The following is a 21,777-nucleotide window of genomic DNA, read 5'->3' on the forward strand; positions in this document are numbered from 1 at the left end:
AGAGCACTGGGTCAGCCTGTGGGGGGCGGCAAGCAGTGGTCAGGGAAGGCTTCCTGGAGGAGGTGACATCCTCATAGGCCTGAGCCCAGGAAGGCTGTGAGAAGGCGAACGGACTTGCATGGGGGTTTTAGGTGCCCCCCCAACCCCCGTGACTCCATTTACCAGCGGCTGCCGCGGAGGTCGTCCAATATGCTGGAGCTGCGCCAGAGCGGGGGTGGGGGTCCGCACTGAGACGCGGTGCTCGCTGGAGGCGGTTCCTGTCCGGGGTGTGCGTCCGCGTGCAGGGTGCGCGCGTGTTGCGCCTTGCTGGTCTTTGGCCGCGCCGTGCCGGCGTGGCGGCAGGGCGGGCAGGCGGCGACTCGTGACGCGGGCCCAAGCGCGGGCGCCGAGCGGGAGCGAGCGGGCGGAGCGGGCCGGCTGGGGCGGAGCGGAGTCGTCCGCAGAGCAGCCCCTCCCGGCCGCGGCCGCCGACCCCGGCCCCCGGCCCGGCTCTATGGACAGGAGCTCCCTGCTGCAGCTCATCCAGGAGCAGGTGCGTCGCGGGGTGGTCTGGGGAGCTGGCACCGCCCCCAATGCGGCCCTCCTGCCGCTGAGCTGAGCTTGTGCAGGACTGAGCTCCCCGAGAGCCCCGCTCGGCACCCACCCCATCCCTGCACGACCTTGGCTCCTATGTCTGGGACCCCAGGAGACGGCTGACTGGACCAGGGCTCCTGGCTGGAGAAGGGAGAGTCGGGGGAAGGAAGGGAGGGAGGGAGGGAGATTGGGCAGCTGGCTGGTCTTGGACCTTGGCCCTCCCCTTCCAGGATGGGTAGGGTGGAAGACCGGGTAACAGCTGAGGAGCTGGAGGACTGGGACCCAGGCACCAGTGCCCTGCCAGCTCTTGGGATCAAGCAGGGTCCCAGGGAACAGGCAGGCACGGGGCCCCTGTCCCAAAAGTGCTGGGAGCCTGAGCCTGATGCTCCCAGCCAGTCTGGCCCAGCCCTTTGGTTCAGGGGTCGGGCACACACTCAGGCCTTGGCTGGCGGCTCCTCACTGCAGCAGCTGGACCCCGAGAACACAGGCTTCATCGGTGCGGACACCTTCGCTGGCCTGGTGCACAGCCATGAGCTGCCCCTGGACCCGGCCAAGCTGGACATGCTGGTGGCCCTGGCTCAGAGCAACGAGCAGGGCCAGGTCTGCTACCAGGAGCTGGTGGACCTGGTCAGTGCCACGGTGGGAGGCAGCAGGGGCACGGTGTCCTGGCCAGAGGAGGCGGGAAGGCGACTCCTCACTGCAGGGGGGTTTGTGGATGCGGGAAGCTGGGCGAGCCTCCCAGGCAGGGGTGCCGTGGAGAGGTCCGTGGCCCACGCTCAGGCCCCTGTCCCCAGATCAGCAGTAAGCGCTCCAGCAGCTTCAAGCGGGCCATTGCTAATGGACAGCGGGCACTGCCCCGGGACGGGCTGCTGGATGAGCCAGGCCTAGGTGTCTACAAGCGGTTTGTGCGTTACGTGGCCTATGAGATCCTGCCCTGCGAGGTGGACCGCCGCTGGTACTTCTACCGTCACCGCAGCTGCCCACCCCCCGTGTTCATGGCCTCGGTCACCCTTGCCCAGGTGGGCCCCCTAGCCGCTGCCCTGGGAGCCTCTCGCGCTCCTGGCCTTGACCAGCCTAACACTCGTGTCCCCAGATCATCGTGTTCCTGTGCTACGGGGCCCGCCTCAACAAGTGGGTGCTGCAGACCTACCACCCCGAGTACATGAAGAGCCCCCTCGTGTACCACCCTGGGCACCGTGCCCGTGCCTGGCGCTTCCTCACCTACATGTTCATGCACGTTGGGTGAGTAGTGCTGCTGCCCCGTGAGCACCCCTCCCTGCACTGCTATTACATCAGAAAGACTAAGCCCCAGGGCAGGTGCAGCAACTTGCGGTGAGGGCTGGGGGTGGGGCCGGATGGCTGACCCCACCCCTTGTGCCTGTTTGCTCCCGTGTGGCCAGGCTGGAGCAGCTGGGGTTCAACGCTCTCCTGCAGCTGATGATCGGGGTGCCCCTGGAGATGGTGCACGGCCTGCTCCGCATCAGCCTGCTCTACCTGGCAGGCGTGCTGGCAGGTGAGGCAGGCGCGCACCCCCACCCCCTGCCCTGGCCGGCTGCGCCCTCACCCGCCCCTTGCTCACACAGGCTCCCTAACCGTCTCCATCACCGACATGCGGGCCCCGGTGGTGGGAGGCTCCGGCGGGGTCTACGCCCTGTGCTCAGCACACCTGGCCAACGTCGTCATGGTAACGGGCCTGCCCGGTGGGGGGTGTGGGGAGGGGCCCCTGGTGAGCCTCACCACTTCTCATTTGCACACCCCCATAGAACTGGGCTGGGATGAGATGTCCCTACAAGTTGCTGAGGATGGTGCTGGCCTTGGTGTGCAGTGAGTAGGGGGCTGGGGGGAGGGCCGGGGGGCCTCTCAGCCTGCAGCCAGGGCACCTCCCACCTGCCGCGTCCCTCTGCAGTGAGCTCCGAGGTGGGCCGGGCCGTGTGGCTGCGCTTCTCCCCGCCGCTGCCCGCCTCGGGCCCGCAGCCCAGCTTCATGGCGCACCTGGCGGGCGCGGTGGTGGGGGTGAGCATGGGCCTGACCATCCTGCGTAGCTACGAGGAGCGCCTGCGGGACCAGTGTGGCTGGTGGGTGGTGCTGCTGGCCTACGGCACCTTCCTGCTCTTCGCCGTCTTCTGGAACGTCTTCGCCTACGACCTGCTGGGCGCCCACATCCCCCCACCGCCTTGACCGGCTACCTGAGGCTGCATAGGCCAGGGCTCGGCATGTGGTGGCCGCCCACCAGGGGCCTTCACGTCTGCCCTTTGTGAACGGACATCTCAGGGCTGCTGTGCCCCTTGGGTGTGGGTGGCCTCAGAGGAGACCCTGTCCCAGCCACACCCCTACCCCCAGGACTTGCAGTCTGAGCCTTTTTGGATAATTAATAAATATTTTACACAGCACCAGGGGGCTGTCCCGGGCTTTGGAGACTTGTCAGGACCCCCACAGCTGCTGAACAGACCATGAGGCCCCTCCCCACCACTAGGGCCTGGACTTCCCTCCCTGTGCACCTCTGCACCTGGGGTCAGGTGTGGGCATTGTTTCCGGGCCATGGGTGCTGTGTCTATGGGAGTTGGAGGCCCCTGGGAGGGCTGGGGGCCCGGTGTGCAGTCAGGCCGGGTGTGTCATCAGGCGTGAGTTTGGGAAGTGTTTATTGAACTCCCATAGTGGTGGCCTCCTCTTCAGCCTCCCTGCCATCCAGTGAGACCCGGAGGCCTAAGCTTGTGTGGCAGGTGAGCAGGCCTGGACTATAGCCAAGTTCACTCAGCCTGGGTCCCACGCTTCTTGGCTGGCCTAGTGTCCTCGTGGGTAGCCAGGCTGGGGCCAAGGTTGGGCAGCAGATCTGGGCACAGCCTCTGCCCCACGGCCCAGGTCCACAGTGCTGTCTCCACTAGGTGGGGAGCACACAGACTCAGGCCCAGGGGCACGGGCCACCCCAACCTGCCCACACACAGTTCATTCACCTTGGCTCAGAGCTGTGGCCCGCTCTTGAACCTGGCCCAGATACAGCAGGTAGTACCTGAGGGTGTACTGTGGGGCCAGCAGGCCGGGCACTGTGACCACTGCCTCGTCTGACATGAAGGCCTCCATCTCGAGCTCCAGCCACCAGGACTGCTGTGAGAAGCGAGGAGAAGCAGCAGCCAGACACCCCATCAGGACAAGCTCTGGCTCCGACTCCTGGTCCTAGAGACACACAAGGGCCCAGACTGTCTGCTTCACAGACAAGGACGCCTATGTACCCAAGTCGTGCCCGCCCAACTCACCTGAGGCTGTGGCTGTGGTGGGTCCACACCGCAGAGGGCAGACAGCTTGGTGACCGTGGCCCCCACGTCTGGCAGGGGGCAGAAGGTGGTGGTTGAACAGTGCACAACCAGCTCAGGGGGATTGGTGGTCACCAGCTGCTGCAGACATGGCCGAAAGCGGCCCCTCTGTGGGAAGCCAGGTCTGGGTGCCTGGGGTGGTGGACCCACAGGGAGGCCCCGCCCCCGCGAAGACCCGCTCTGGAGGCCCCGCCCTGCCGATGCCACGCCCCGATGAAGACCCGCCCTACGGAGGCCCCGCCCTCGAGGCGGGCCGTCCCTCACCGCCAGCTTCCAGGCCAGCAGCTGCTCCAGCTCCCTGTCACATGGTTCTCCGCTCTGCCCCTGCTGGCCGCTGGCAACTCCTCCCGATACCTGGGGAAGGGCGGTGAGGGGAGGTCCGGCCACAGGGGACGTTCGCCCCACGGATCCCTTTATCCCTTTCCACTCTACCAACGGTCCAGGGCTTCCAGCCGCACTCGGGGGTCCGCGCGCGCCCGTAGGACCTCTCGATGGCGCTCCAGAATGGAGGCCCAGCGACTGGGGTCCCCCCACCCTACCACCTACAGCGCGGGAGGCCGCGTATCGTTTCACGCGGAGGGGCGGGCCCGGCTGCTGGGGCGAGGCCTCTGGGTGGGGGGCGGGCTGCTGGCGGCCTTCTGGGTGGGGCGGCTGTCGGGCGGGGCCTCCGGGTGGGCGCCGGCGGGGCGGGGCCTCTGCGGTGGGGCGGGCTGCCGGGGCGCGGGGCCTCTGGGTGGGGCGGGCTGTCGGGGGCGGGGCCTCTGCCGATGGGGCCGGCTGCTGGGGGCGGGGCCGGCTGCCGGGGGAAGGGCCTCTGGATGGGGCCGGCTGCTTGGGGAGGGGTCTCTGCGCGTTGCGGCGGGGGCGGAACGCCAGGTGGTCGGGACATGGTGTTGCGGGAGTGCGCCCTCAGCGAACCAAGTAAGGCATCTCACTGGGAAAGTCGAATGTGTGTGGCGGCCGCCGCCGAGGCCGGTTCCGAAGAGGCCTCAGCAGGGCGGGCCAGGGCCTCCGCGAACGCCGACCCTTAAGAGCGCCGAGCGAGGGAACTGCAGTGTTCCTCCCAGCCTCCGACGCCTCAGGCCTAGCGTCCCTGTCCAGGCTGATTGGGCGCACGCGCGGCCCCACTCGCCCCCACCCGTGCGTCCCCGCTGGTCCCGCCCCCGGCCGGAAGTTCCGGCGGTGGAGCTGGGCCGGGCCCGAGAGGATCGCGGGTTCGGGCTGCGGGGCTCGGGCTGCGGGCGCTGGGCCGCCAGGCGCGGAGCTTGGGAGCGCAGCCCAGGCCGTGCCGCGCGGCGCCATGAAGGGCAAGGAGGAGAAGGAGGGCGGCGCGCGGCTGGGCGCTGGCGGCGGAAGCCCCGAGAAGAGCCCGAGTGCGCAGGAGCTCAAGGAGCAGGGCAACCGTCTGTTCGTGGGCCGAAAGTACCCGGAGGCGGCGGCCTGCTACGGCCGCGCGATCGTGAGTGCGCTCGCGCGGGAAGGGCGGCGGCGGCGGCGCCGGGGAGGGCCGGGCCCGTGCCTGGCTGGCCCCACCGAGGGTCTGGTTCCTCTGCGGGGCATGTCCTGGGCTCCCAAAGCCCAGCCGTGGTTCTCGAGCCCAGCGCCGGGTGCGGAGAACGAGGGTGGGATGCTGGATGGAGGCCGGCCGGGTCGGGGGGAGGGCAGGGGCCCTCGCCCCTTGAGGATCCCAGGTCCAAAGCCCGGACTCCAAAGATTTGGAAAACTTTACAAAACCAAGTGGAGTCAAGCGGATAGGCTCAGCCAGTACTCCACTGTCTGCAGATCCTTGGATCCAGGGGCTTTGACGACTGAGAAGCCTAGTTTCTTGATTCTAGCCAGAGCGCAGAAGCTGGGACGGGCCGTGGGACAGAGGGGGCGCGCTGAGCCTACACCCTCATCGGCTGGCCCGGCCTTGGTCCCTAGACCCGGAACCCGCTGGTGGCCGTATATTACACCAACCGTGCCCTGTGCTACCTGAAGATGCAGCAGCACGAGCAGGCCCTGGCCGACTGCCGGCGCGCCCTGGAACTGGACGGGCAGTCTGTGAAGGCGCACTTCTTCCTGGGGCAGTGCCAGCTGGAGATGGAGAGCTATGATGAGGCCATCGCCAATCTGCAGCGAGGTTGGCCGACAAGCTGCCCGGTTGTGGGGCCTCAGGGGCCAGGCGGGTGGACTGGCCAGAGAGTGACCTGAAGCTCCCCTTCCCCAGCTTACAGCCTGGCCAAGGAGCAGCGGCTGAACTTCGGGGACGACATCCCCAGCGCTCTTCGAATCGCGAAGAAGAAGCGCTGGAACAGCATCGAGGAGCGACGCATCCACCAGGAGAGCGAGCTGCACTCCTACCTCTCCAGGCTCATTGCTGCGGAGCGTGAGAGGTGGGACCCTCACCCCAGGTCGCCCTGTCTTGGGATAATTCTGAATCACCGACTACCAACATGAGCGTTTATTGAAGGCTTTACTGGCAAGCAGAAAACGTGGGGAAGAAGCATGAATGTTAGCCCTGAGGTTGGGGTGTGGTCAGACATCTGTCCATGTCCATCTCTTACTGGCTCCTGGTCAACCCCCAGGGAGCTGGAAGAGTGCCAGCGGAACCACGAGGGTGATGAGGACGACAGCCACGTCCGGGCCCAGCAGGCCTGCATTGAGGCTAAGCACGTGAGGGTGCCCCCCCGTCCACATGTGGGTCTGTGTGCACCTGGCATGGGAGCGTCCCAACCTTGTGTTGGGTCTGTGCCCCATGGAGGAGGGAGGTGGGGTGTCCTGCACAAGTGCAGCACTCAACTCTTCACAGGACAAGTACATGGCGGACATGGACGAGCTCTTCTCTCAGGTGGACGAGAAGAGGAAGGTGAGTGTCGCTTGCCGCAGTGGGTGGCAGGTGCTGGAGCAGTGCCCCTTCCCAGCCTCTGATCATGTGCCCCTGTGCCACAGAAGCGTGACATCCCCGACTACCTGTGTGGTAAGATCAGCTTTGAGCTGATGCGGGAGCCGTGCATCACGCCCAGTGGCATCACCTACGACCGCAAGGACATCGAGGAGCACCTGCAGGTGAGGCTGCGGCTGGGGGAGCAGGGCCAGCAGCATGGTCCTGGGCCCACTGACTGCCCTCTGCCCTTCTTGTCACTGCAGCGCGTGGGTCATTTTGACCCCGTGACCCGGAGCCCCCTGACCCAGGAACAGCTCATCCCCAACCTGGCCATGAAGGAAGTTATTGACGCATTCATCTCTGAGAATGGCTGGGTGGAGGACTATTGAGATTCCTTGCCCTGCCCGGCATCCTGGTCCAGGAGAGCCCTGGGCGGAAGCCCTCCACCCCTGTACATAGTTTGTGTTGCTGGCCGCCCCGGCCCCTTCCAAGTTCTGCTGTTGGGCTCTGGACTATTCCCCCTCTCAGCATAGCTCTTGCTGGGCCGTGATTGTCCCCCTTTGTGGGTTGGAAAAGCAGGTGAGGGTGGGTTGGGCTGAAGCCACTGCCGCCACTGTCTGTGTAATAAAATCCGTGAGCACGAGGTGGGACGTGCTGGTGTGTGGCAGGCATGCCTGCCAGCTGCTTTGGCTAGCCAAGGAAGGTGGAGATGAAGACGCTGGTGTCAAGGTTGAGTGTGGCATGCCACCAGCGGTCAGGGAAGTACAGCACCTGGTGGAGAAAGGGAGTGCAGCAGAGATTAGGTGGGGGCCTCTGGCCTGGCCTGGCCCTTTCCTGCCAGCCACTGACCTCACCAGCCTGGATGGTACACTCCAGGGGCCGTGCAGACGGTGGCAGGGCTGGGTATGTGTCCCGGAGCCAGGCCAGCGTGGTCTTGTTGGGGTGGAACTCTGGCGTCTTCTCAGGTGGGTAGAGGAACCAGCGCTGGGGGCAGAAGCAGCAGCGTCACCCTTGCCCGTTTTGGTCACTGAGCCCCAAGCCTCAACCCCAACCCTGTGCTGACCTTACGGCCGTAGATCACTTCTGAGTACCCAGGCCCATGCCAGTGGAAGGGCACCCCCGAGCCAGCTCCTGTGGGGTTATGAGCACTTGGTGACCAAGCCATTTTGTACCCACCCTCAGAAGCCTCACTCCTCCCAGTCCCGAGCAGCATTCACCTGCGATTCCAAAGCTGTAAGCTGGAGCGGTTCCCAGCAGGCCAAATGGGGGTGGGGAATAGTGCCGAAAGAGAGAGGCCCACTCGGTGAAGTTGTTGTCCCCGAAGAAGTACAGGGTGTCTGCCAGTAGAGACGGTGGGGGCAGGGATCCTGGCACCTGGAAACTCCAAGCGTCCCCACCCCCTACCGCCACCTCGGGCTGACTCACCATTGCCCAGGGAGGTGGGGTCCTGGGGGTGCAGCAGCTGCTCCACATACTCCTGGAAGGGCAAGTCCACTGCAGGAGAGAGACGGGTCAGGACCGGCTGGTCCAGCCGTCCCGGTGCTGGCAAACGGGCGGGCCGCAGGGGTGGGCCGCTCACCTTTCTGGTAGGAGTAGGTGTTGGCGGTGCTCAGGCGGACCACTCTGTCCCCAAACGAGGCCAGCAACTTTTCGCGGGAGCACAGGGCCCGGAACCTCTGCGGNTGCCCCATGGAGGAGGGAGGTGGGGTGTCCTGCACAAGTGCAGCACTCAACTCTTCACAGGACAAGTACATGGCGGACATGGACGAGCTCTTCTCTCAGGTGGACGAGAAGAGGAAGGTGAGTGTCGCTTGCCGCAGTGGGTGGCAGGTGCTGGAGCAGTGCCCCTTCCCAGCCTCTGATCATGTGCCCCTGTGCCACAGAAGCGTGACATCCCCGACTACCTGTGTGGTAAGATCAGCTTTGAGCTGATGCGGGAGCCGTGCATCACGCCCAGTGGCATCACCTACGACCGCAAGGACATCGAGGAGCACCTGCAGGTGAGGCTGCGGCTGGGGAGCAGGGCCAGCAGCATGGTCCTGGGCCCACTGACTGCCCTCTGCCCTTCTTGTCACTGCAGCGCGTGGGTCATTTTGACCCCGTGACCCGGAGCCCCTGACCCAGGAACAGCTCATCCCCAACCTGGCCATGAAGGAAGTTATTGACGCATTCATCTCTGAGAATGGCTGGGTGGAGGACTATTGAGATTCCTTGCCCTGCCCGGCATCCTGGTCCAGGAGAGCCCTGGGCGGAAGCCCTCCACCCCTGTACATAGTTTGTGTTGCTGGCCGCCCCGGCCCCTTCCAAGTTCTGCTGTTGGGCTCTGGACTATTCCCCTCTCAGCATAGCTCTTGCTGGGCCGTGATTGTCCCCTTTGTGGGTTGGAAAAGCAGGTGAGGGTGGGTTGGGCTGAAGCCACTGCCGCCACTGTCTGTGTAATAAAATCCGTGAGCACGAGGTGGGACGTGCTGGTGTGTGGCAGGCATGCCTGCCAGCTGCTTTGGCTAGCCAAGGAAGGTGGAGATGAAGACGCTGGTGTCAAGGTTGAGTGTGGCATGCCACCAGCGGTCAGGGAAGTACAGCACCTGGTGGAGAAAGGGAGTGCAGCAGAGATTAGGTGGGGCCTCTGGCCTGGCCTGGCCCTTTCCTGCCAGCCACTGACCTCACCAGCCTGGATGGTACACTCCAGGGGCCGTGCAGACGGTGGCAGGGCTGGGTATGTGTCCCGGAGCCAGGCCAGCGTGGTCTTGTTGGGGTGGAACTCTGGCGTCTTCTCAGGTGGGTAGAGGAACCAGCGCTGGGGCAGAAGCAGCAGCGTCACCCTTGCCCGTTTTGGTCACTGAGCCCCAAGCCTCAACCCCAACCCTGTGCTGACCTTACGGCCGTAGATCACTTCTGAGTACCCAGGCCCATGCCAGTGGAAGGGCACCCCGAGCCAGCTCCTGTGGGGTTATGAGCACTTGGTGACCAAGCCATTTTGTACCCACCCTCAGAAGCCTCACTCCTCCCAGTCCCGAGCAGCATTCACCTGCGATTCCAAAGCTGTAAGCTGGAGCGGTTCCCAGCAGGCCAAATGGGGTGGGGAATAGTGCCGAAAGAGAGAGGCCCACTCGGTGAAGTTGTTGTCCCCGAAGAAGTACAGGGTGTCTGCCAGTAGAGACGGTGGGGCAGGGATCCTGGCACCTGGAAACTCCAAGCGTCCCCACCCCTACCGCCACCTCGGGCTGACTCACCATTGCCCAGGGAGGTGGGGTCCTGGGGTGCAGCAGCTGCTCCACATACTCCTGGAAGGGCAAGTCCACTGCAGGAGAGAGACGGGTCAGGACCGGCTGGTCCAGCCGTCCCGGTGCTGGCAAACGGGCGGGCCGCAGGGGTGGGCCGCTCACCTTTCTGGTAGGAGTAGGTGTTGGCGGTGCTCAGGCGGACCACTCTGTCCCCAAACGAGGCCAGCAACTTTTCGCGGGAGCACAGGGCCCGGAACCTCTGCGGAGGCGGGGAGGGGGCTTAGTGGCCGGACCCAGGACGGGCAAGAGCGGCCGGGGACGGGCGCGCGCTCACCGAGTTGTCCGTGAGTCCCTGCAGGATGACGGGCCTGACGAAGGCGTACCTGGAAAGAAGTGCAGAGTCGCGGCCAGGTCCGACCGTCACCCTCGCCGCCCCCGCCCCTCACGCGCGCGCGAGATCAGGGGAGGCGGCCTTGGGCGGTCCGGGCAGACGGGCGTGTGAACAGAGCCCGACCTCCGCGACCAAGGAAGCACGTACTGCTGCACGAACTCGGCGTAGGTGAGGTCGGACCGACGCTCCACCGTGCAGCGCTCCTCCTCCGCCACGGCCCCGGCCCGCCCGGCGCCTGCGGGCACAGCTGGGTCAGCCCGCGCCCCACCCGCCGCACGTGCCCCCACCGCCCCGGCCCCTCCCGGGCCGCTCACCACCCGCCGTCGCCCTCCTCCCCGGAGCCGGGTAGAGCCACAGCCGCCAACGCCCAGAGCGCGAGCAGCCGCGACGCCCGCGCCATGAGCCCGCCGCCCTCAGACAGCCGCACTGCACGCCGGGAACCTCGGGCCCGTCCGCCAGCCATTGGCCGGCAGCTTCGTCGTCGTGGCAACGGCCGGCAGCCGGGACGGACCCCGGAAGTGACCTCCTTGGGCCCGCCCCGGAAGAGGCATCTACAGGAACGCGGGGAAGACCGCCCGAGAGCGACTATTGGCGCCGCCGGTTACCATGGCGACAGCGCCGAAAGTCCCCGCCCGCCAGCAGCACCGCGGGCATACGGCGGGCCCGCCTCGCGATGGGGTGACACGCAGTGCTGACAGCGGCTCCACTTCCTTTATTGGGGTCTCAGCCTCCGCCCGTCTCGGGCACAAGACCAGGCGGGGTTCTGCACGCGGTCGGCCGAGCAGTCAGGTCCCCGGGCCCCAGGCAAGCCCAGCAGATGCCCCATCAGGAGTACTCGCAGAGGTGGCCGCAGCCCGCGGGACAGTGGGAGCTGCCTTCCAGCCATTTCATGATGTGCTGCAGGTGGCCGCCGTGGCTGCAGCCCTGGCACCACACGAACAGACCCTTGACCACGTGGTGGCAGACGGCACACATGCTGGCGCAGCGGTGGCACCTGGGGACGGGCAGGAGGGAGGGCGCCTGAGCAGGGGCTCCTGCGCTGCCTGCAGGCCCCTGCCCCACCTCCCGACCCCACTGCCCCACCTGTCGCAGACCCAGCCCCGGTTGCTCATGGGCCGCTTGCAGTGGCTGCAGTTGACGTGCAGGGTGGTGGAGGCCTGGTTGAGGCAGCTGACGGCGCGGCTAGTGCTCAGCTTGACCACCTCGTTGGACACGTTCCAGAGGCGGAAGCGCTGCAGTAGGTCGATGTAGGAAGTGTACCAGTGCTCCTGGGGGAGGGAGCGCCCGGTGGTCAGGATCTGGGTGCCAGGGGCGGCGCTGCAGAGGGGGGAGGCCCCGCCCACCACACACCTGGGTCTGCTCGTCGATGTCCTTGCGCACCCGTTCACCCAGGATAATGAGCACAGACACAGCCATCTGCACGTCGCCCTGCTCAGCGTAGAAATGCAGCATGTCGCGCACCAGCACGCTGAAGAAGTCAGGTGGCAGGCGGCTATCGTAAAGTGCGTGTGAGACAGACAGGAGCGAGAAAGAGGAGTCCACGGGGGCCAGGGAGGCCACATCCGCCTCGCTGCCGCTCACGTGCGGGGAGTCGGCCTTGTCCTGCAGGTGCTCGGGCCCGGGAGGCGTGTCCACGATCTCGTGGCGCAGTGGAAAGGCCTCCTGCGGCAGCACACACTCAGGCTCCTCGGCTGGGAGGCAGGGACCAGCAGAAGCTCTGAGTCTCTGTCCTCCATTCACCTCTGAACCCCACCCTGCCCAGACCCCCACTCACGGTGCGTGTGTTCTGGATCCAGCAGGTACAGCTCGTCCTCCTCACCCTCCACATCACCCAGCAGGTAGTCGGCAGGTACGTCGCTCCCCTCGGTTTCCTCATTATCTGTCCGACAATGGGGCGGGCGTTCAGGGTCCTCTGGGACACCCCCACCCCTCTCCTGTCAGCACCCCAGCCTACCCTCGTTGGTGATGAGTGTGGCGGAGGAGTCGAGCAGAACTGTATCGCTCCGTGTGTCTCCTTTGCTGCGGTCCAGCCGCGTCTCACTGCCCAACCCTGGGGCCATATCCTTCAGGTTGAAACTGGGGGCAGGAAGGGCCCATGGGTGGGGGGGCTCGAGCAGCCCCAGCCCCTGGGGAGAGCTGCCCCCGGCATCTACCTGTTCATGAGGGGCAGGCCACAGGAGCCACCCTTGCCCACGCTGTGGTTGAGGTTCGCAGTGGGGACCAGGCCAGGGCTGCAGTAGATGATCCGCAGCATGGTCCATGTTTGCGCCACCTAGGGGCAGGCACTGGTCACTTGCGGGCGTCCTGGACACCCAGCACCCCATGCAAGTCCCCCTCTGCCTGGACAGAATCACAAGCCCTCAGCATTCAGCTGTCCCAGGTACCCAATGTCCAGGCCCACCCCAAGTAGGAAAGCTGAGGCTCATGGGAAAGAAAAATCTCAGGCACTGCCCTACAGCAGCACAGAGGGAAACAGAATTGGGTGGTGGGGACCTGTGGGGCAGCCAGAGATGGGCACGGGAGCGGCAGCTCACAGCTCCACCACTGCTGGTGCGTGGAGAGCTCCAGAAGCAACAGGGCAGAACAGAGAGCTTGAGTCACACGACTCCCCAGACCACCCCACAGAGGACAGTCCCAGGTCTGGCCCACCCTGGAGCCCTGGCCCTGTGTGATCCTGACACCCCCAGTGATCAGGGCAAGGGCTGTTGGTGTGACCGGCTAGAATCCACTGCGGAGCTTGAGGTGGGGGTGGTGGGCGCAGCTGACAGAGGAACAAGCCCCTGCCCTGAGGTTGTGGCTTCGGGGCCCCCAGGCTCAGCACCTACCTACCTGGTTGCGGCCAAGCTCTCGAGCCACCTTTGCGTTGTGGTCACAGAGCTCTGCCAGTGGCCGGCCAGCCAGCGCGTAACGCTCAGCTGTGTCTACAAACCAGCGCATGCCGCCGCCACCCGGCTCTGTCTCAAAGACACTGAGGGCGCTGGAGGCCAGGCCTGCGAAGGGCTCGGCAGGGTCCAGCTTGCGCTTAAAGAAGATGGGGTGGCGCCGGTCGCCAGTGTAGGGCTTGCGCCCCGACTCGGCAGCCACTAGGCTTTCCTTGGCGGCGAAGGCCAGGTCCCCGAAGAGGCCATAGCAGAGGCCCTCGGGGTTGGCACGCTCGACGGGCTGGCTGGCATCGCGGAACAGGTGCTGGCACAGTGAGCTGTCCTTGGAGCCAGACAGCAGGAAGGAGGGATCGTGGGGGTGGCGCCAGGCGATTCCTGTAGTGACATCTCGGTGCTCCTCAAACATGGCAGCTGGCACGAAGGGCCGGCGCACATCCCAGACATAGATGTTGTGGTCCACCATCATGGAGCACGTGGCCAGGTGGTGGCGGCACTCAGGCCGCCACTTGACACGGGCCACCGAGGCGATGGTCTGCACACAGTGCATCTCCTTGGCACGGTGTGTGGTCATGTCCCAGACCTTCACCATCTTGTCGCGCCCTCCTGTGGCCAACCAGCCCCTGTGGGAAGGCCCACCCAAACCCTCAGTGGCCTTTCCTGTGGAGAGGGGACCCCCCAGCTCTGCTGCTCCGGACTGACTCACAAGTCTGAAGCAGTGAGAGCTTACTGTCAACCTGCTGCCCCCTGCACCCCATGCCACACCTATCCTCGGGGTGCCAGTCGCAGCAGAAGACGGGTCCATTGTGGGCTGTGAACATCCTCTCGCACCGGTCGGGACGCCGGATGTCCCAGAGCTGCACGTTGCCATTCTCAAAGGTGGAGGCAAAGGTGAAGTAGTCCCGGATACTGAACTGCACGTCCCGCACGCTCTCAGACTGGCCTGCAGGCAGGGGATTGATGCAGGGGAGGTGACAGGGCTGGCCCACGAGGTGCGCCCTCAGAGCAGCTGCGGCATGGTGTCATACACCTGCCTGTGGCCCAGAACAGAGGCCCAGAGGGTAGTCTGGACATCCCCAAGATCTGCCCAAGGAAGCAGCCACACACAGTCGCCACAAGAGCCTGGGCCCGGGAGCAGGACGCCAGGTGGTTTTTAACACATACTCCTGGGCCTCGTTTGCCCTAGATTCTGCATCCCGCATCAGTCCATGAGCAAAGCTGTGGAGTATCCTCAGGATGCAGCGCTGGGCACTGGGCGAGCAGGAACCCACCTAGCCATAACCCACTCCCACGGCCCTGTGGGAGGCCCAAGGAGGTGCTGACGAGGGTGCCCCAGCCTCGGCCCAGTCCTTGGAGCTGGAACTGCCTGGTCCACCCCAAAGGACTGGACGAGTCAGGGTCCAGGTCCACCTAGGGGACCACCACACCAAGAGACTTCAAGGGTGGTACCCAACCTTCCTCTAGGGCCCTCCAGGGGAGGCAGCTCAAGATCTGTGTTTTGTTTTTTTGAGATGGAGTCTCCCTCTGTCACCTAGGCTGGAGTGCTGTGGCACAATCTTGGCTCACTGCAATCTCTGCCTCCCCGGTTCAAGCGATTCTCCTGCCCCAGCCTCCCGAGTAGCTACGATTATAGGCGCGTGCCACCAGGCCTGGCTAATTTTTTGTTTTGTATTTTTAGTAGAGATGGAGTTTCACCGTGTTAGTCAGGATGGTCTCAATCTCCTGACCTCATGATAAGCCCGCCTTGGCCTCCCAAAGTGCTGGGATTACAGGTGTGAGCCACCGCGCCTGGCCAGGATCTGTCTAAAGTGGCCCGTACATTCTCTGAGTCCCTTGAGGGCTCCACCTTGTGCTTCATACCTCGTCTCCTCCAGGTGAACAAGGGAGAGCTGGTTCAGGTCAGCCACCAGGGAGCTGGGCCTGTTAGGAAACGGGCCCCGGGGCACTGGAGAGCAAACCCACCTCCTCTGCCTCCCTGGGCCAAGAAACCTGGAAGTCCTGGTGGACCTCCTGCTATGAGGTAGCCTCTGTAGCTCCGAGGTGAGGGAAGAGAGTCATGCAGTGGCTTCTGCTCATCACCCAGGCTGGCTGGGAGACCGCTGGGGCTCTGCCCTCCCTTACCCCACAGCTAGCCTCAATTTCTGTTGGTCTCATCTCTTGCCTCTTCCCACTTCACTGCCCTGACTCACATGCAGTCCAGCCCAACCTGCCCCAACCCTCCCCTGCTGATTCCCTTTCCCCCGAGAAAGCCCTCTGTGAGTGATCCTGAGGGCCTCTGATGCACGGAGCCCTTCTCCGCCTGCATGGACAGGCTGGGCACTGGCAGAGATGCCCACCTGCCCTGACCCGCCTCTGTGGCCTCACCCGAGAAGGTGCTGACAGAGTCCTTTCTGCGGAGATCAAAGCACTTCATGAAGCCATCCTGAGAGCCACTGAGCAGCACGTGGGCTTCAGTGGGGTGGAAGCAGACTTTGTTCACCGTGCGCTTGTGTTCTGTGAACAGCTGGTCCTGCTTGTTGCGGGACGGCCGGCCCAGGTTCCACGTGACCACCACACCATTGGTGGCTGCTGTGGCCAACAGGTTCTCATCCATCTGGTGCCACACCACGTCAGCGCAGCTCAGATTCAGTGAAGGCTTACGCCCCACACGCAGGTTCAGCTTCTCCACGAACTGTTCCTCCTCAATGGCATAGATCTTGAAGATGCTACGGCCTGCCACGACCACCTGGGCTGCGTCACGGCACACACTGATGGCATTGGCGGGAGCATCCAGGTGGCAATGCATGGTGCGACCCGTCAGCACGCTGCCACCCAGGGCTGTGGTCACACGGGACATCTTCTCCATGGCTGCACAGGTGATGAAGTCAGGGGTCAGGAGGTCAGTGAGGTGGGTTGGTCTGGTCAGCCTGGGTGGGTCATTTCAGACCTTCCACCCAGGTTAGGACCCCAGAACTGCTTGGGCCCGGGCTGCTTAGTTTTAGTGAGCCAGTCCAGGGCTGTCCATCAACCAATCAGCCTGACAGGCAAGCTCAAATTCACTGGAGTCCGTCAGTCCAGTCCATCACCCTGGCTGAACGGTGAGGGGGCTGCCTAGCTTTCCTTAGGCCTGTCAGTTTCATGTCTGACTTCCATGGAAGACCCTAGCTGGACATACCCGGCCCAGGCCACCTCTCGGTCCCCCGATCAGCCAGATCCGGGCAGTCACTAAACCCTCGGTCAGTCAATCCCAGCAGGGGAAAGAAGAAACTCCCGCCGTCCGCACTGTCAGCCCTGGGGGCCTCTGAGGGCGGCGGAGCTCTAGGGAGGAACAAAAGAGGGGAGGGAACAGAGGGCTAGAGGTGCCCGAGGGCTCAGGCATTAGACGCGAGAAGGGCCCAGAGGGACCTCAAGGACCGAGCTACTCAAGGAGCTCGAGGTGTCTGGCGGGACCGGAGGCAGGAGAGAAGCCGGCGACCCGGAGAACACGGTTCCTGGGAGCGGCGCAGAGGTTCCCCGGCGCAGTGGCGCGGGGGAGCGGACGCTGCGGGACGAGAACCAGAGGGCCCGGGGCAGCCGCTCTCGCCGCGCGAACCCGAGTCTTTTACTAAAAGCGCACGGCTATCCGGAACCGCCGCGCCGGAAGACGCTGTCTTTCCCGCCCCTCGCCGGAAGTGGTCCTTTTCTTACCCTCCCCTCTCAGGTAGTGGGAACACACTCTCGCCCCACACCACGAAAGTTCCGGGTCGGGAAGCTGCGTTGGCTGAGGCCGGGAGAGGCCCAGGACTGGAGTCTGCGGGCCGCCCTGAGCGTCGCCATTGCGCTTCGGTGCTGTGCTTGTGTGTTGTTTATTTATTTATTTAAACGGAGTCTCGCTCCGTCGCCCAGGCTGGAGTACAGTGGCGGGACCTGGACTCCCTGTAAGCTCCACCTCCCAGGTTCAAGCGATTCTCCTGCCTCAGCCTCCCGAGTAGCTGGGACTACAGGCTCCCACCACCACGCCCGGCTAATTTTGTATTTTTAGTGGAGACGGGGTTTCAGCATGTTGACCAGGCTGCTCTCAAACTCCTGAAGTCAAGCGATCCCTGGCTTCAGCCTCCCAAACTGCTGGGATTGCAGGTGTGAGCCACCACGCCTGGTCTGTGTTTTTTAAGTCTCAATTTCAGTATGTTAATACCATCTCCTATTCCAATCCCCAGGTTCATCATGACGTCTGGTCATCCCTCGACAGGTTCCGAGCTTCCCCTCCTTCCTCACTCCTGGACCTCAGGAGCAGCCTCCCAACAGCTTTCCTGGGTCTGTCGTTCCCATCTGATCTGAAACCCGCACGGAAGTCAGGTACCAGGTCTTCTGCCTGAGGCCTCTGGCAGCTCCCACTCTGCTGTGAGTGAACCCCCAACAGGTGGCCTCTGCCTTCCCCTGTGTACCTCCAGCCATAGCAGCTTCCACCCCCATTCCCAGCCCACCAAGCCCTTTCCTGTCTCAGGGACATTGCGCATGCGATGCCTCCTCCACAGAGAGGACCTCCCTGACCACTGTCCTAATGGGCCTTTCCATCACTGTGGCCTCCACAGCACTTGTCACCACCCATTCGTTTGTTTACTGGTTGTTGGTCATATACAAGGGTGAATTCCACCAGGGCAGGAATCACATTCTGGCTCAGTCCCCACCGAATGCTCAGTGCCTGACACACTTGTTCAACCAGTTGCCCTCTTTCTTTTTTCAAAACGTTTTGAAATGGAGTTTTGCTCTTGTTGCCCAGGCTGGAGTGCAGTGGTACGATCTTGGCTCACTGCAACCTCCGCCTCCCGGGTTCAAGCGATTCTCCTGCCTCAGCTTCCTGAGTAGCTGGGATTACAGGCACACGCCACCATGCTGGGCTAATTTTGTATTTTTAGTAGAGACGGGGCTTCTCCATGTTGTTCAGGCTGGTCTCAAACTCCCAGCCTCAGGTGATCCGCCCGCCTTGGCCTCCCCAAGCGCTGGGATTACAGGTGTGAGCCACCGCGCCCGGCCTCTTTTTAAAAATGTTTTGAGACGGAGTTTTGCTGTTTCACCCAGATTGGAGCGAGGCGGCGCGGCCTCGGCTCACAGCAACCTCCGCCCCCTGGGTTCAAGTGATTCTGCCTCAGCCTCCGTAGTAGCTGGGATTACAGGCAACCACCACCACACCCAGTTAATTTTTTGTATATTTAGTAGAGACAGGGTTTCACCATGTTGGCCAGGCTGGTCTCAAACTCCTGACCTCAGGTGATCCACCCCCTTTGGCCTCCCTAAGTGCTGGGGTTACAGGCGTGAGCTACCGTGCCCAGCCTCAGTTACCCTCTTTTGACCTTTCTCCCCGGGGTGTGAGACATTGTCTGCTATTGGTGCATTGTGTAATCTTTTGCGACATCCTTGTCCCTGCCTGTTACTCTGTGCATAGAACAGGGCTCATTTCTGCTTCTCTGGAAGGGTGGGCTAGAGTCTAGAAATTTTGGAGGGAATATTATGTGTAGTGAGTTTAGTGTCATCTCTGCCTTTAAGGAAGGGGAGGTCCTCTGCCTTCCGTGTAGTCACTGCTGTTTCCATTCTACCACATTGGCACCCAGCCTCTACCCCTTTGTTGCAAGAAAGAATAAATCTGATAAAAGGTACAGGAGAATCCGGAGACCTGCGACGCCCAGGGCAGATATGCCATCCTACACCTTGGTCTGGTGACCTAAACACAACTCAGAGACATATTTTTACAATTTTTTTAATATATATTTTTATAAACAGGTCACGTGATAAAATAGCACAAGAAACACTTACCAAATATAAGGTTATATCTTCCGCATATACAGGAGAATGAGGTCGTTATGTACAATAAGAAAATGATTTTAGGGGTTGGTTGGTTTTGTTTTCCTCTCTCCCCTTAATTTTTCCTCCTACAGTCGTTGGAAATATCACAGCTTCAGTTGCATTAATACTTTGGGCAAATGGACAGCTGCCCCTCCCCACTACGGGTTGTGGGGAGGAGGGGCTGGAGAAACTGGCTCCTGACCACTCAGCCCTGGAGCTTCCTGGGGCTGGAAAATCTTTGGGCTGTTGATCTGTTTCTGATTCAACAGCATCTCTCTCTCTCTTTCTCTCTCTCTCTCTCACTCTTTCTCTCTCACTCTCTGGCTCTCTGGAAACTGGTTACTCTCTTCCAACCAGATAGGGACTGTCCCAAGATTGGGTGTGGGCGCTGTATCTCCTGGGGCTCAAGGTTGGGATGGGAAGGGGCCCCAGCCCCCTCCTCAGCGACGGCTGAGGTTTGCCAGCATCCCCCAGGACTTCCAAATGTCTCGGGCCGACAGAGCACGGTCAGAGCCCATTTGGGCAGGCAGAAATTTGGGAAGCTGGGGAGGGGTGAAGTGAGGGGGAGGCTAGAAAGGAGCCCTCCCTCCTCGGGGTGTCTAGGACGTGCTGGCCACTGGAAGTTTGGAGTCGCTGACCCAGTGCTGACCCTGACCCTTGGCTGGGTCCACTCTGCAGACCACCTGAGGAGAGCGCCCAGGGTGAAGCTCGGGGCCCAGGCCTGAACTGAGCCCGGCTGGGTGCAGGAGCTGAGGTGTGGGGTTGGCCCAGGCCTCTCCCCAGGCCTGAGGGTGGCTCCAGCTCGGAGGCTTGCAAGGTGCCTGTGCTACCCCTGGGTTGAGGCCGATCGGAGTCAGCTGGGATAATGTTAATGACTCAAAGTGATCGCCAGCTCTTCTGCCCTCTCCCTGCCCAATTCTGTCTCAGCCTGGCCAGGGACCAAGGCTGGGTTAGGGGGCGGACAGGGGGCTGCCCCACACAGCGGCAACGAGGAAGGGAGGCCGCGTGGGTCAGGCTGGATGGGTGAGGAGGTGCGGGTGGGGCTTGGGCTCTCGGCGGCGGGCCATGGCTTTGGTGGTGGCCTGTTTCCCCTGACACCCCTCGGAGGGCTCCAGGCATGGTGCGGTGGAAGATGCAGGAAGCCCGTAGGGCTCTTCCGGGCCCCTGTGTCCTGGGGACCCAGCCCCTCAATTCCCTTGGGCCCTGCCCGGGATGGGGGGACAGTGGGGAGACAGAGCGGGTGTGGCGGGGAAGGCGGTAAGGACAGTCTGGAGAGCTCAAAGCGCCCCCCAAGGACCGAGCCCCGCCCCCCAAGCGGGCGGGCGAGCGAGTGATGGCGACGGCTGTGGCTGTGGCGTGGCGGAGGGCGGCGTGCAGTGCGGGCACGAGGGGCATGCACAAAGTCCCCGAGTGTGCGTGCGTGCGTGGGGCGGGCCCACCCGCCGCCCCCATGCCCGGGGCGGGGCCGGGAGGGCGGAGGGGCCGAAGGCCGGGGCGGGGCTTTCCCTCGGTTCACCCCGCCTCCCGCGCTAGGCCGGGGGCGCGGGGACTCCCCCGAGCGCAAGGCGGGAAGAGGGGCTCGGCGGCGCCCCGTGCCCCCGCCCAGGTCATGGCCGGGTTCCCGCGACCAGGGCGGGGGCCCCGTGCTACTCAATAACGAGGCAGCGAGGCAGGTGCTGCGAGAAGTACTTGAAGAGCTCGGGGGTGGCCCCGGGGCAGTTGGTCAGTTCCAGCTCCTCCAGCTCCTGCAGCTGCACCAAGCCCGACAGCCCGGTGGTAGTGAGCAGCGGGCAGCCTGCGGCGGGGTTAGAGGGCGGCTCAGTGCGCAGGGCGCAGGGCTTGGGCGGGGACGGCGGGGTCATAGGGCGACTCAGTGCCCGCGCCCCAGGGCTCGGGCGGGGACGGCGGGTCGCGTCTCCCTCCTCCTCCGCCTCGGACCCGGGACGGTGTGTCCGCGTCGGGCATGAGTTTGCGCAAGGACCGGGCAGGCTGGACGGGCGGACTAGGTGGGGGTGAGTGGTCACTGCTCAGAGTAGAAACGGGGGTCTCACCTGCCAGAGACAGGAGGCGCAAACTCCCCAGGGCCAGGAGGTGCTTCAGCCCGAAGTCCTGCACCTGTCGGGCGTGGAGGAGCGACTTAACGATTTCCGCTTGCACGGAGGCGGAGGGCACCCTGGGGTCCATGGAGGGCTAGGCGGGTTCAAGCCCGGGGTTCCTCAGTCATCCCGGAGCCGGGAGGCAGCTGGGAAGTGCTGGTGGGGGCCGCCAGGGACCCCTGGGTTCCGCTTAAGTCGGCTGCTGGATAGGGAGGGGCCCCAGACTCTCCGAGGATCTGAGTGGGGCCGGCAGCTCTCCCCGCGCTCCCACCTCCCCGCCGATTCCCCAATCCCAGGGTGTTTGAGAGCCGGTACCTGGCAGCACCATCGCAGGTAGAGGCTGCGGAGGGACGACATGGTGGACAGATAGCTGAGGCCAGTGTCCGTGATGCGTACACACCTGTGGTTGCACCAGAGGGGACCCCCGCCTTCAAATCACCTGGCCCGGACCCTCCCTCGTCTTCCTGGGAGTGTCCCTGGCGTGAATCCTTTCCTGCCCCACCTGGAGCAGCCACAGGCCCCTCCTCGATCCCACCCACCGGCAAGGACAAGGGTCCAGCCAACCCGTGCTACGGTTCTGCCCGCTCCCCAGGCGCTCTGCCAGCCGCGCCACAGCCGCGGCCCCGCCGGAAGCCCCCTCC

General features: G+C 63.9%; 7 protein-coding genes across 11 annotated transcripts; 2 read left to right on the plus strand and 5 right to left on the minus strand.

Moving 5' to 3' along the window:
- Positions 1-315: 315 nt before the first annotated feature.
- On the plus strand, positions 316-2,963 carry RHBDL1 (rhomboid like 1). 3 transcript variants are annotated; one of them, XM_017858467.1, is made up of 8 exons: positions 316-532; positions 1,039-1,200; positions 1,368-1,592; positions 1,667-1,815; positions 1,974-2,086; positions 2,157-2,257; positions 2,337-2,397; positions 2,480-2,963. In XM_017858467.1, the coding sequence occupies exons 1-8, from the start codon at positions 494-496 to the stop codon at positions 2,749-2,751; spliced, it is 1,122 nt and encodes a 373-aa protein (XP_017713956.1). In that variant the 5' UTR covers positions 316-493; the 3' UTR covers positions 2,752-2,963. The 3 variants fall into 3 exon arrangements, with proteins under 3 accessions (XP_017713956.1, XP_017713954.1, XP_017713955.1); XM_017858465.1 differs by lacking the exon at positions 316-532 and having other exon boundaries at positions 542-1,200; XM_017858466.1 differs by lacking the exon at positions 316-532 and having other exon boundaries at positions 542-1,200; positions 2,616-2,956.
- A 221-nt stretch (positions 2,964-3,184) lies between these two features.
- Positions 3,185-4,811, minus strand: LOC108519355 (uncharacterized). Its single transcript, XM_017858280.1, is given in 7 exon segments — positions 3,185-3,451; positions 3,581-3,744; positions 3,825-3,989; positions 4,146-4,180; positions 4,183-4,235; positions 4,314-4,423; positions 4,800-4,811. Coding segments are annotated over 7 exon segments (636 nt in total). The 3' UTR covers positions 3,185-3,354.
- On the plus strand, positions 4,716-7,411 carry STUB1 (STIP1 homology and U-box containing protein 1). Of its 2 annotated transcripts, none has more exons than XM_017858432.1 (7): positions 4,716-5,340; positions 5,862-6,003; positions 6,091-6,256; positions 6,449-6,536; positions 6,673-6,729; positions 6,813-6,929; positions 7,011-7,397. In XM_017858432.1, the coding sequence occupies exons 1-7, from the start codon at positions 5,182-5,184 to the stop codon at positions 7,134-7,136; spliced, it is 855 nt and encodes a 284-aa protein (XP_017713921.1). In that variant the 5' UTR covers positions 4,716-5,181; the 3' UTR covers positions 7,137-7,397. The 2 variants fall into 2 exon arrangements, with proteins under 2 accessions (XP_017713921.1, XP_017713920.1); XM_017858431.1 differs by having other exon boundaries at positions 4,720-5,340; positions 5,805-6,003; positions 7,011-7,411.
- LOC108519430 (jmjC domain-containing protein 8) lies at positions 7,028-8,440 on the minus strand. Of its 2 annotated transcripts, XM_017858433.1 has the most exons (6): positions 8,327-8,440; positions 8,173-8,241; positions 7,965-8,084; positions 7,811-7,878; positions 7,597-7,731; positions 7,028-7,518 (listed from the first exon to the last, which is right to left on the minus strand). In XM_017858433.1, the coding sequence occupies exons 1-6, from the start codon at positions 8,436-8,438 to the stop codon at positions 7,438-7,440; spliced, it is 585 nt and encodes a 194-aa protein (XP_017713922.1). In that variant the 5' UTR covers positions 8,439-8,440; the 3' UTR covers positions 7,028-7,437. The 2 variants fall into 2 exon arrangements, with proteins under 2 accessions (XP_017713922.1, XP_017713923.1); XM_017858434.1 differs by having other exon boundaries at positions 7,602-7,731; positions 7,965-8,241; positions 8,327-8,421.
- Positions 8,441-9,094: 654 nt separating this feature from the next.
- LOC108519432 (jmjC domain-containing protein 8) lies at positions 9,095-11,040 on the minus strand. The gene is given in 12 exon segments (XM_017858438.1): positions 9,095-9,332; positions 9,410-9,544; positions 9,623-9,681; positions 9,684-9,689; positions 9,776-9,826; positions 9,829-9,894; positions 9,981-10,004; positions 10,007-10,048; positions 10,134-10,230; positions 10,306-10,354; positions 10,677-10,922; positions 10,924-11,040. Coding segments are annotated over 12 exon segments (903 nt in total). The 5' UTR covers positions 10,971-11,040; the 3' UTR covers positions 9,095-9,251.
- Positions 11,041-11,059: 19 nt separating this feature from the next.
- On the minus strand, positions 11,060-17,110 carry WDR24 (WD repeat domain 24). Its single transcript, XM_017858430.1, has 10 exons — positions 16,396-17,110; positions 15,606-16,088; positions 14,007-14,184; positions 13,192-13,864; positions 12,516-12,634; positions 12,317-12,438; positions 12,137-12,241; positions 11,713-12,053; positions 11,446-11,630; positions 11,060-11,356 (listed from the first exon to the last, which is right to left on the minus strand). The coding sequence occupies exons 2-10, from the start codon at positions 16,084-16,086 to the stop codon at positions 11,188-11,190; spliced, it is 2,373 nt and encodes a 790-aa protein (XP_017713919.1). The 5' UTR covers positions 16,087-16,088; positions 16,396-17,110; the 3' UTR covers positions 11,060-11,187.
- Positions 17,111-18,940: 1,830 nt separating this feature from the next.
- Positions 18,941-21,777, minus strand: FBXL16 (F-box and leucine rich repeat protein 16). The gene is made up of 3 exons (XM_017858435.1): positions 21,452-21,777; positions 21,092-21,155; positions 18,941-20,835 (listed from the first exon to the last, which is right to left on the minus strand). The coding sequence occupies exons 1-3, from the start codon at positions 21,491-21,493 to the stop codon at positions 20,687-20,689; spliced, it is 255 nt and encodes an 84-aa protein (XP_017713924.1). The 5' UTR covers positions 21,494-21,777; the 3' UTR covers positions 18,941-20,686.

Source organism: Rhinopithecus bieti, unplaced genomic scaffold (assembly GCF_001698545.2).
Source record: "Rhinopithecus bieti isolate Rb0 unplaced genomic scaffold, ASM169854v2 scaffold_47707, whole genome shotgun sequence".
In the NCBI taxonomy this organism is placed as follows: domain Eukaryota; kingdom Metazoa; phylum Chordata; class Mammalia; order Primates; family Cercopithecidae; genus Rhinopithecus; species Rhinopithecus bieti.

What these genes read in the sequence shown, in the direction of transcription:
- STUB1 (XM_017858431.1), top strand. Translation starts at nt 5,182, where the DNA reads ATGAAGGGCAAGGAGGAGAAGGAGGGCGGCGCGCGGCTGGGCGCTGGC. An exon ending in CCTGCTACGGCCGCGCGATC is followed by an intron (nt 5,341 to 5,804) that starts GTGAGTGCGCTC and finishes CTTGGTCCCTAG; the next exon opens with ACCCGGAACCCGCTGGTGGC. An exon ending in CATCGCCAATCTGCAGCGAG is followed by an intron (nt 6,004 to 6,090) that starts GTTGGCCGACAA and finishes CCCCTTCCCCAG; the next exon opens with CTTACAGCCTGGCCAAGGAG.
- WDR24 (XM_017858430.1), bottom strand. Translation starts at nt 16,086, where the DNA reads ATGGAGAAGATGTCCCGTGTGACCACAGCCCTGGGTGGCAGCGTGCTG. An exon ending in GACTGGCACCCCGAGGATAG is followed by an intron (nt 13,865 to 14,006) that starts GTGTGGCATGGG and finishes GCCTTCCCACAG; the next exon opens with GGGCTGGTTGGCCACAGGAG. An exon ending in CACACTCATCACCAACGAGG is followed by an intron (nt 12,242 to 12,316) that starts GTAGGCTGGGGT and finishes ATTGTCGGACAG; the next exon opens with ATAATGAGGAAACCGAGGGG.
- FBXL16 (XM_017858435.1), bottom strand. Translation starts at nt 21,493, where the DNA reads ATGTCGTCCCTCCGCAGCCTCTACCTGCGATGGTGCTGCCAG. An exon ending in ACCTGCGATGGTGCTGCCAG is followed by an intron (nt 21,156 to 21,451) that starts GTACCGGCTCTC and finishes CACGCCCGACAG; the next exon opens with GTGCAGGACTTCGGGCTGAA. An exon ending in GCGCCTCCTGTCTCTGGCAG is followed by an intron (nt 20,836 to 21,091) that starts GTGAGACCCCCG and finishes ACCCCGCCGCAG; the next exon opens with GCTGCCCGCTGCTCACTACC.
- RHBDL1 (XM_017858465.1), top strand. Translation starts at nt 805, where the DNA reads ATGGGTAGGGTGGAAGACCGGGTAACAGCTGAGGAGCTGGAGGACTGG. An exon ending in ACCAGGAGCTGGTGGACCTG is followed by an intron (nt 1,201 to 1,367) that starts GTCAGTGCCACG and finishes CCCTGTCCCCAG; the next exon opens with ATCAGCAGTAAGCGCTCCAG. An exon ending in TACATGTTCATGCACGTTGG is followed by an intron (nt 1,816 to 1,973) that starts GTGAGTAGTGCT and finishes CCGTGTGGCCAG; the next exon opens with GCTGGAGCAGCTGGGGTTCA.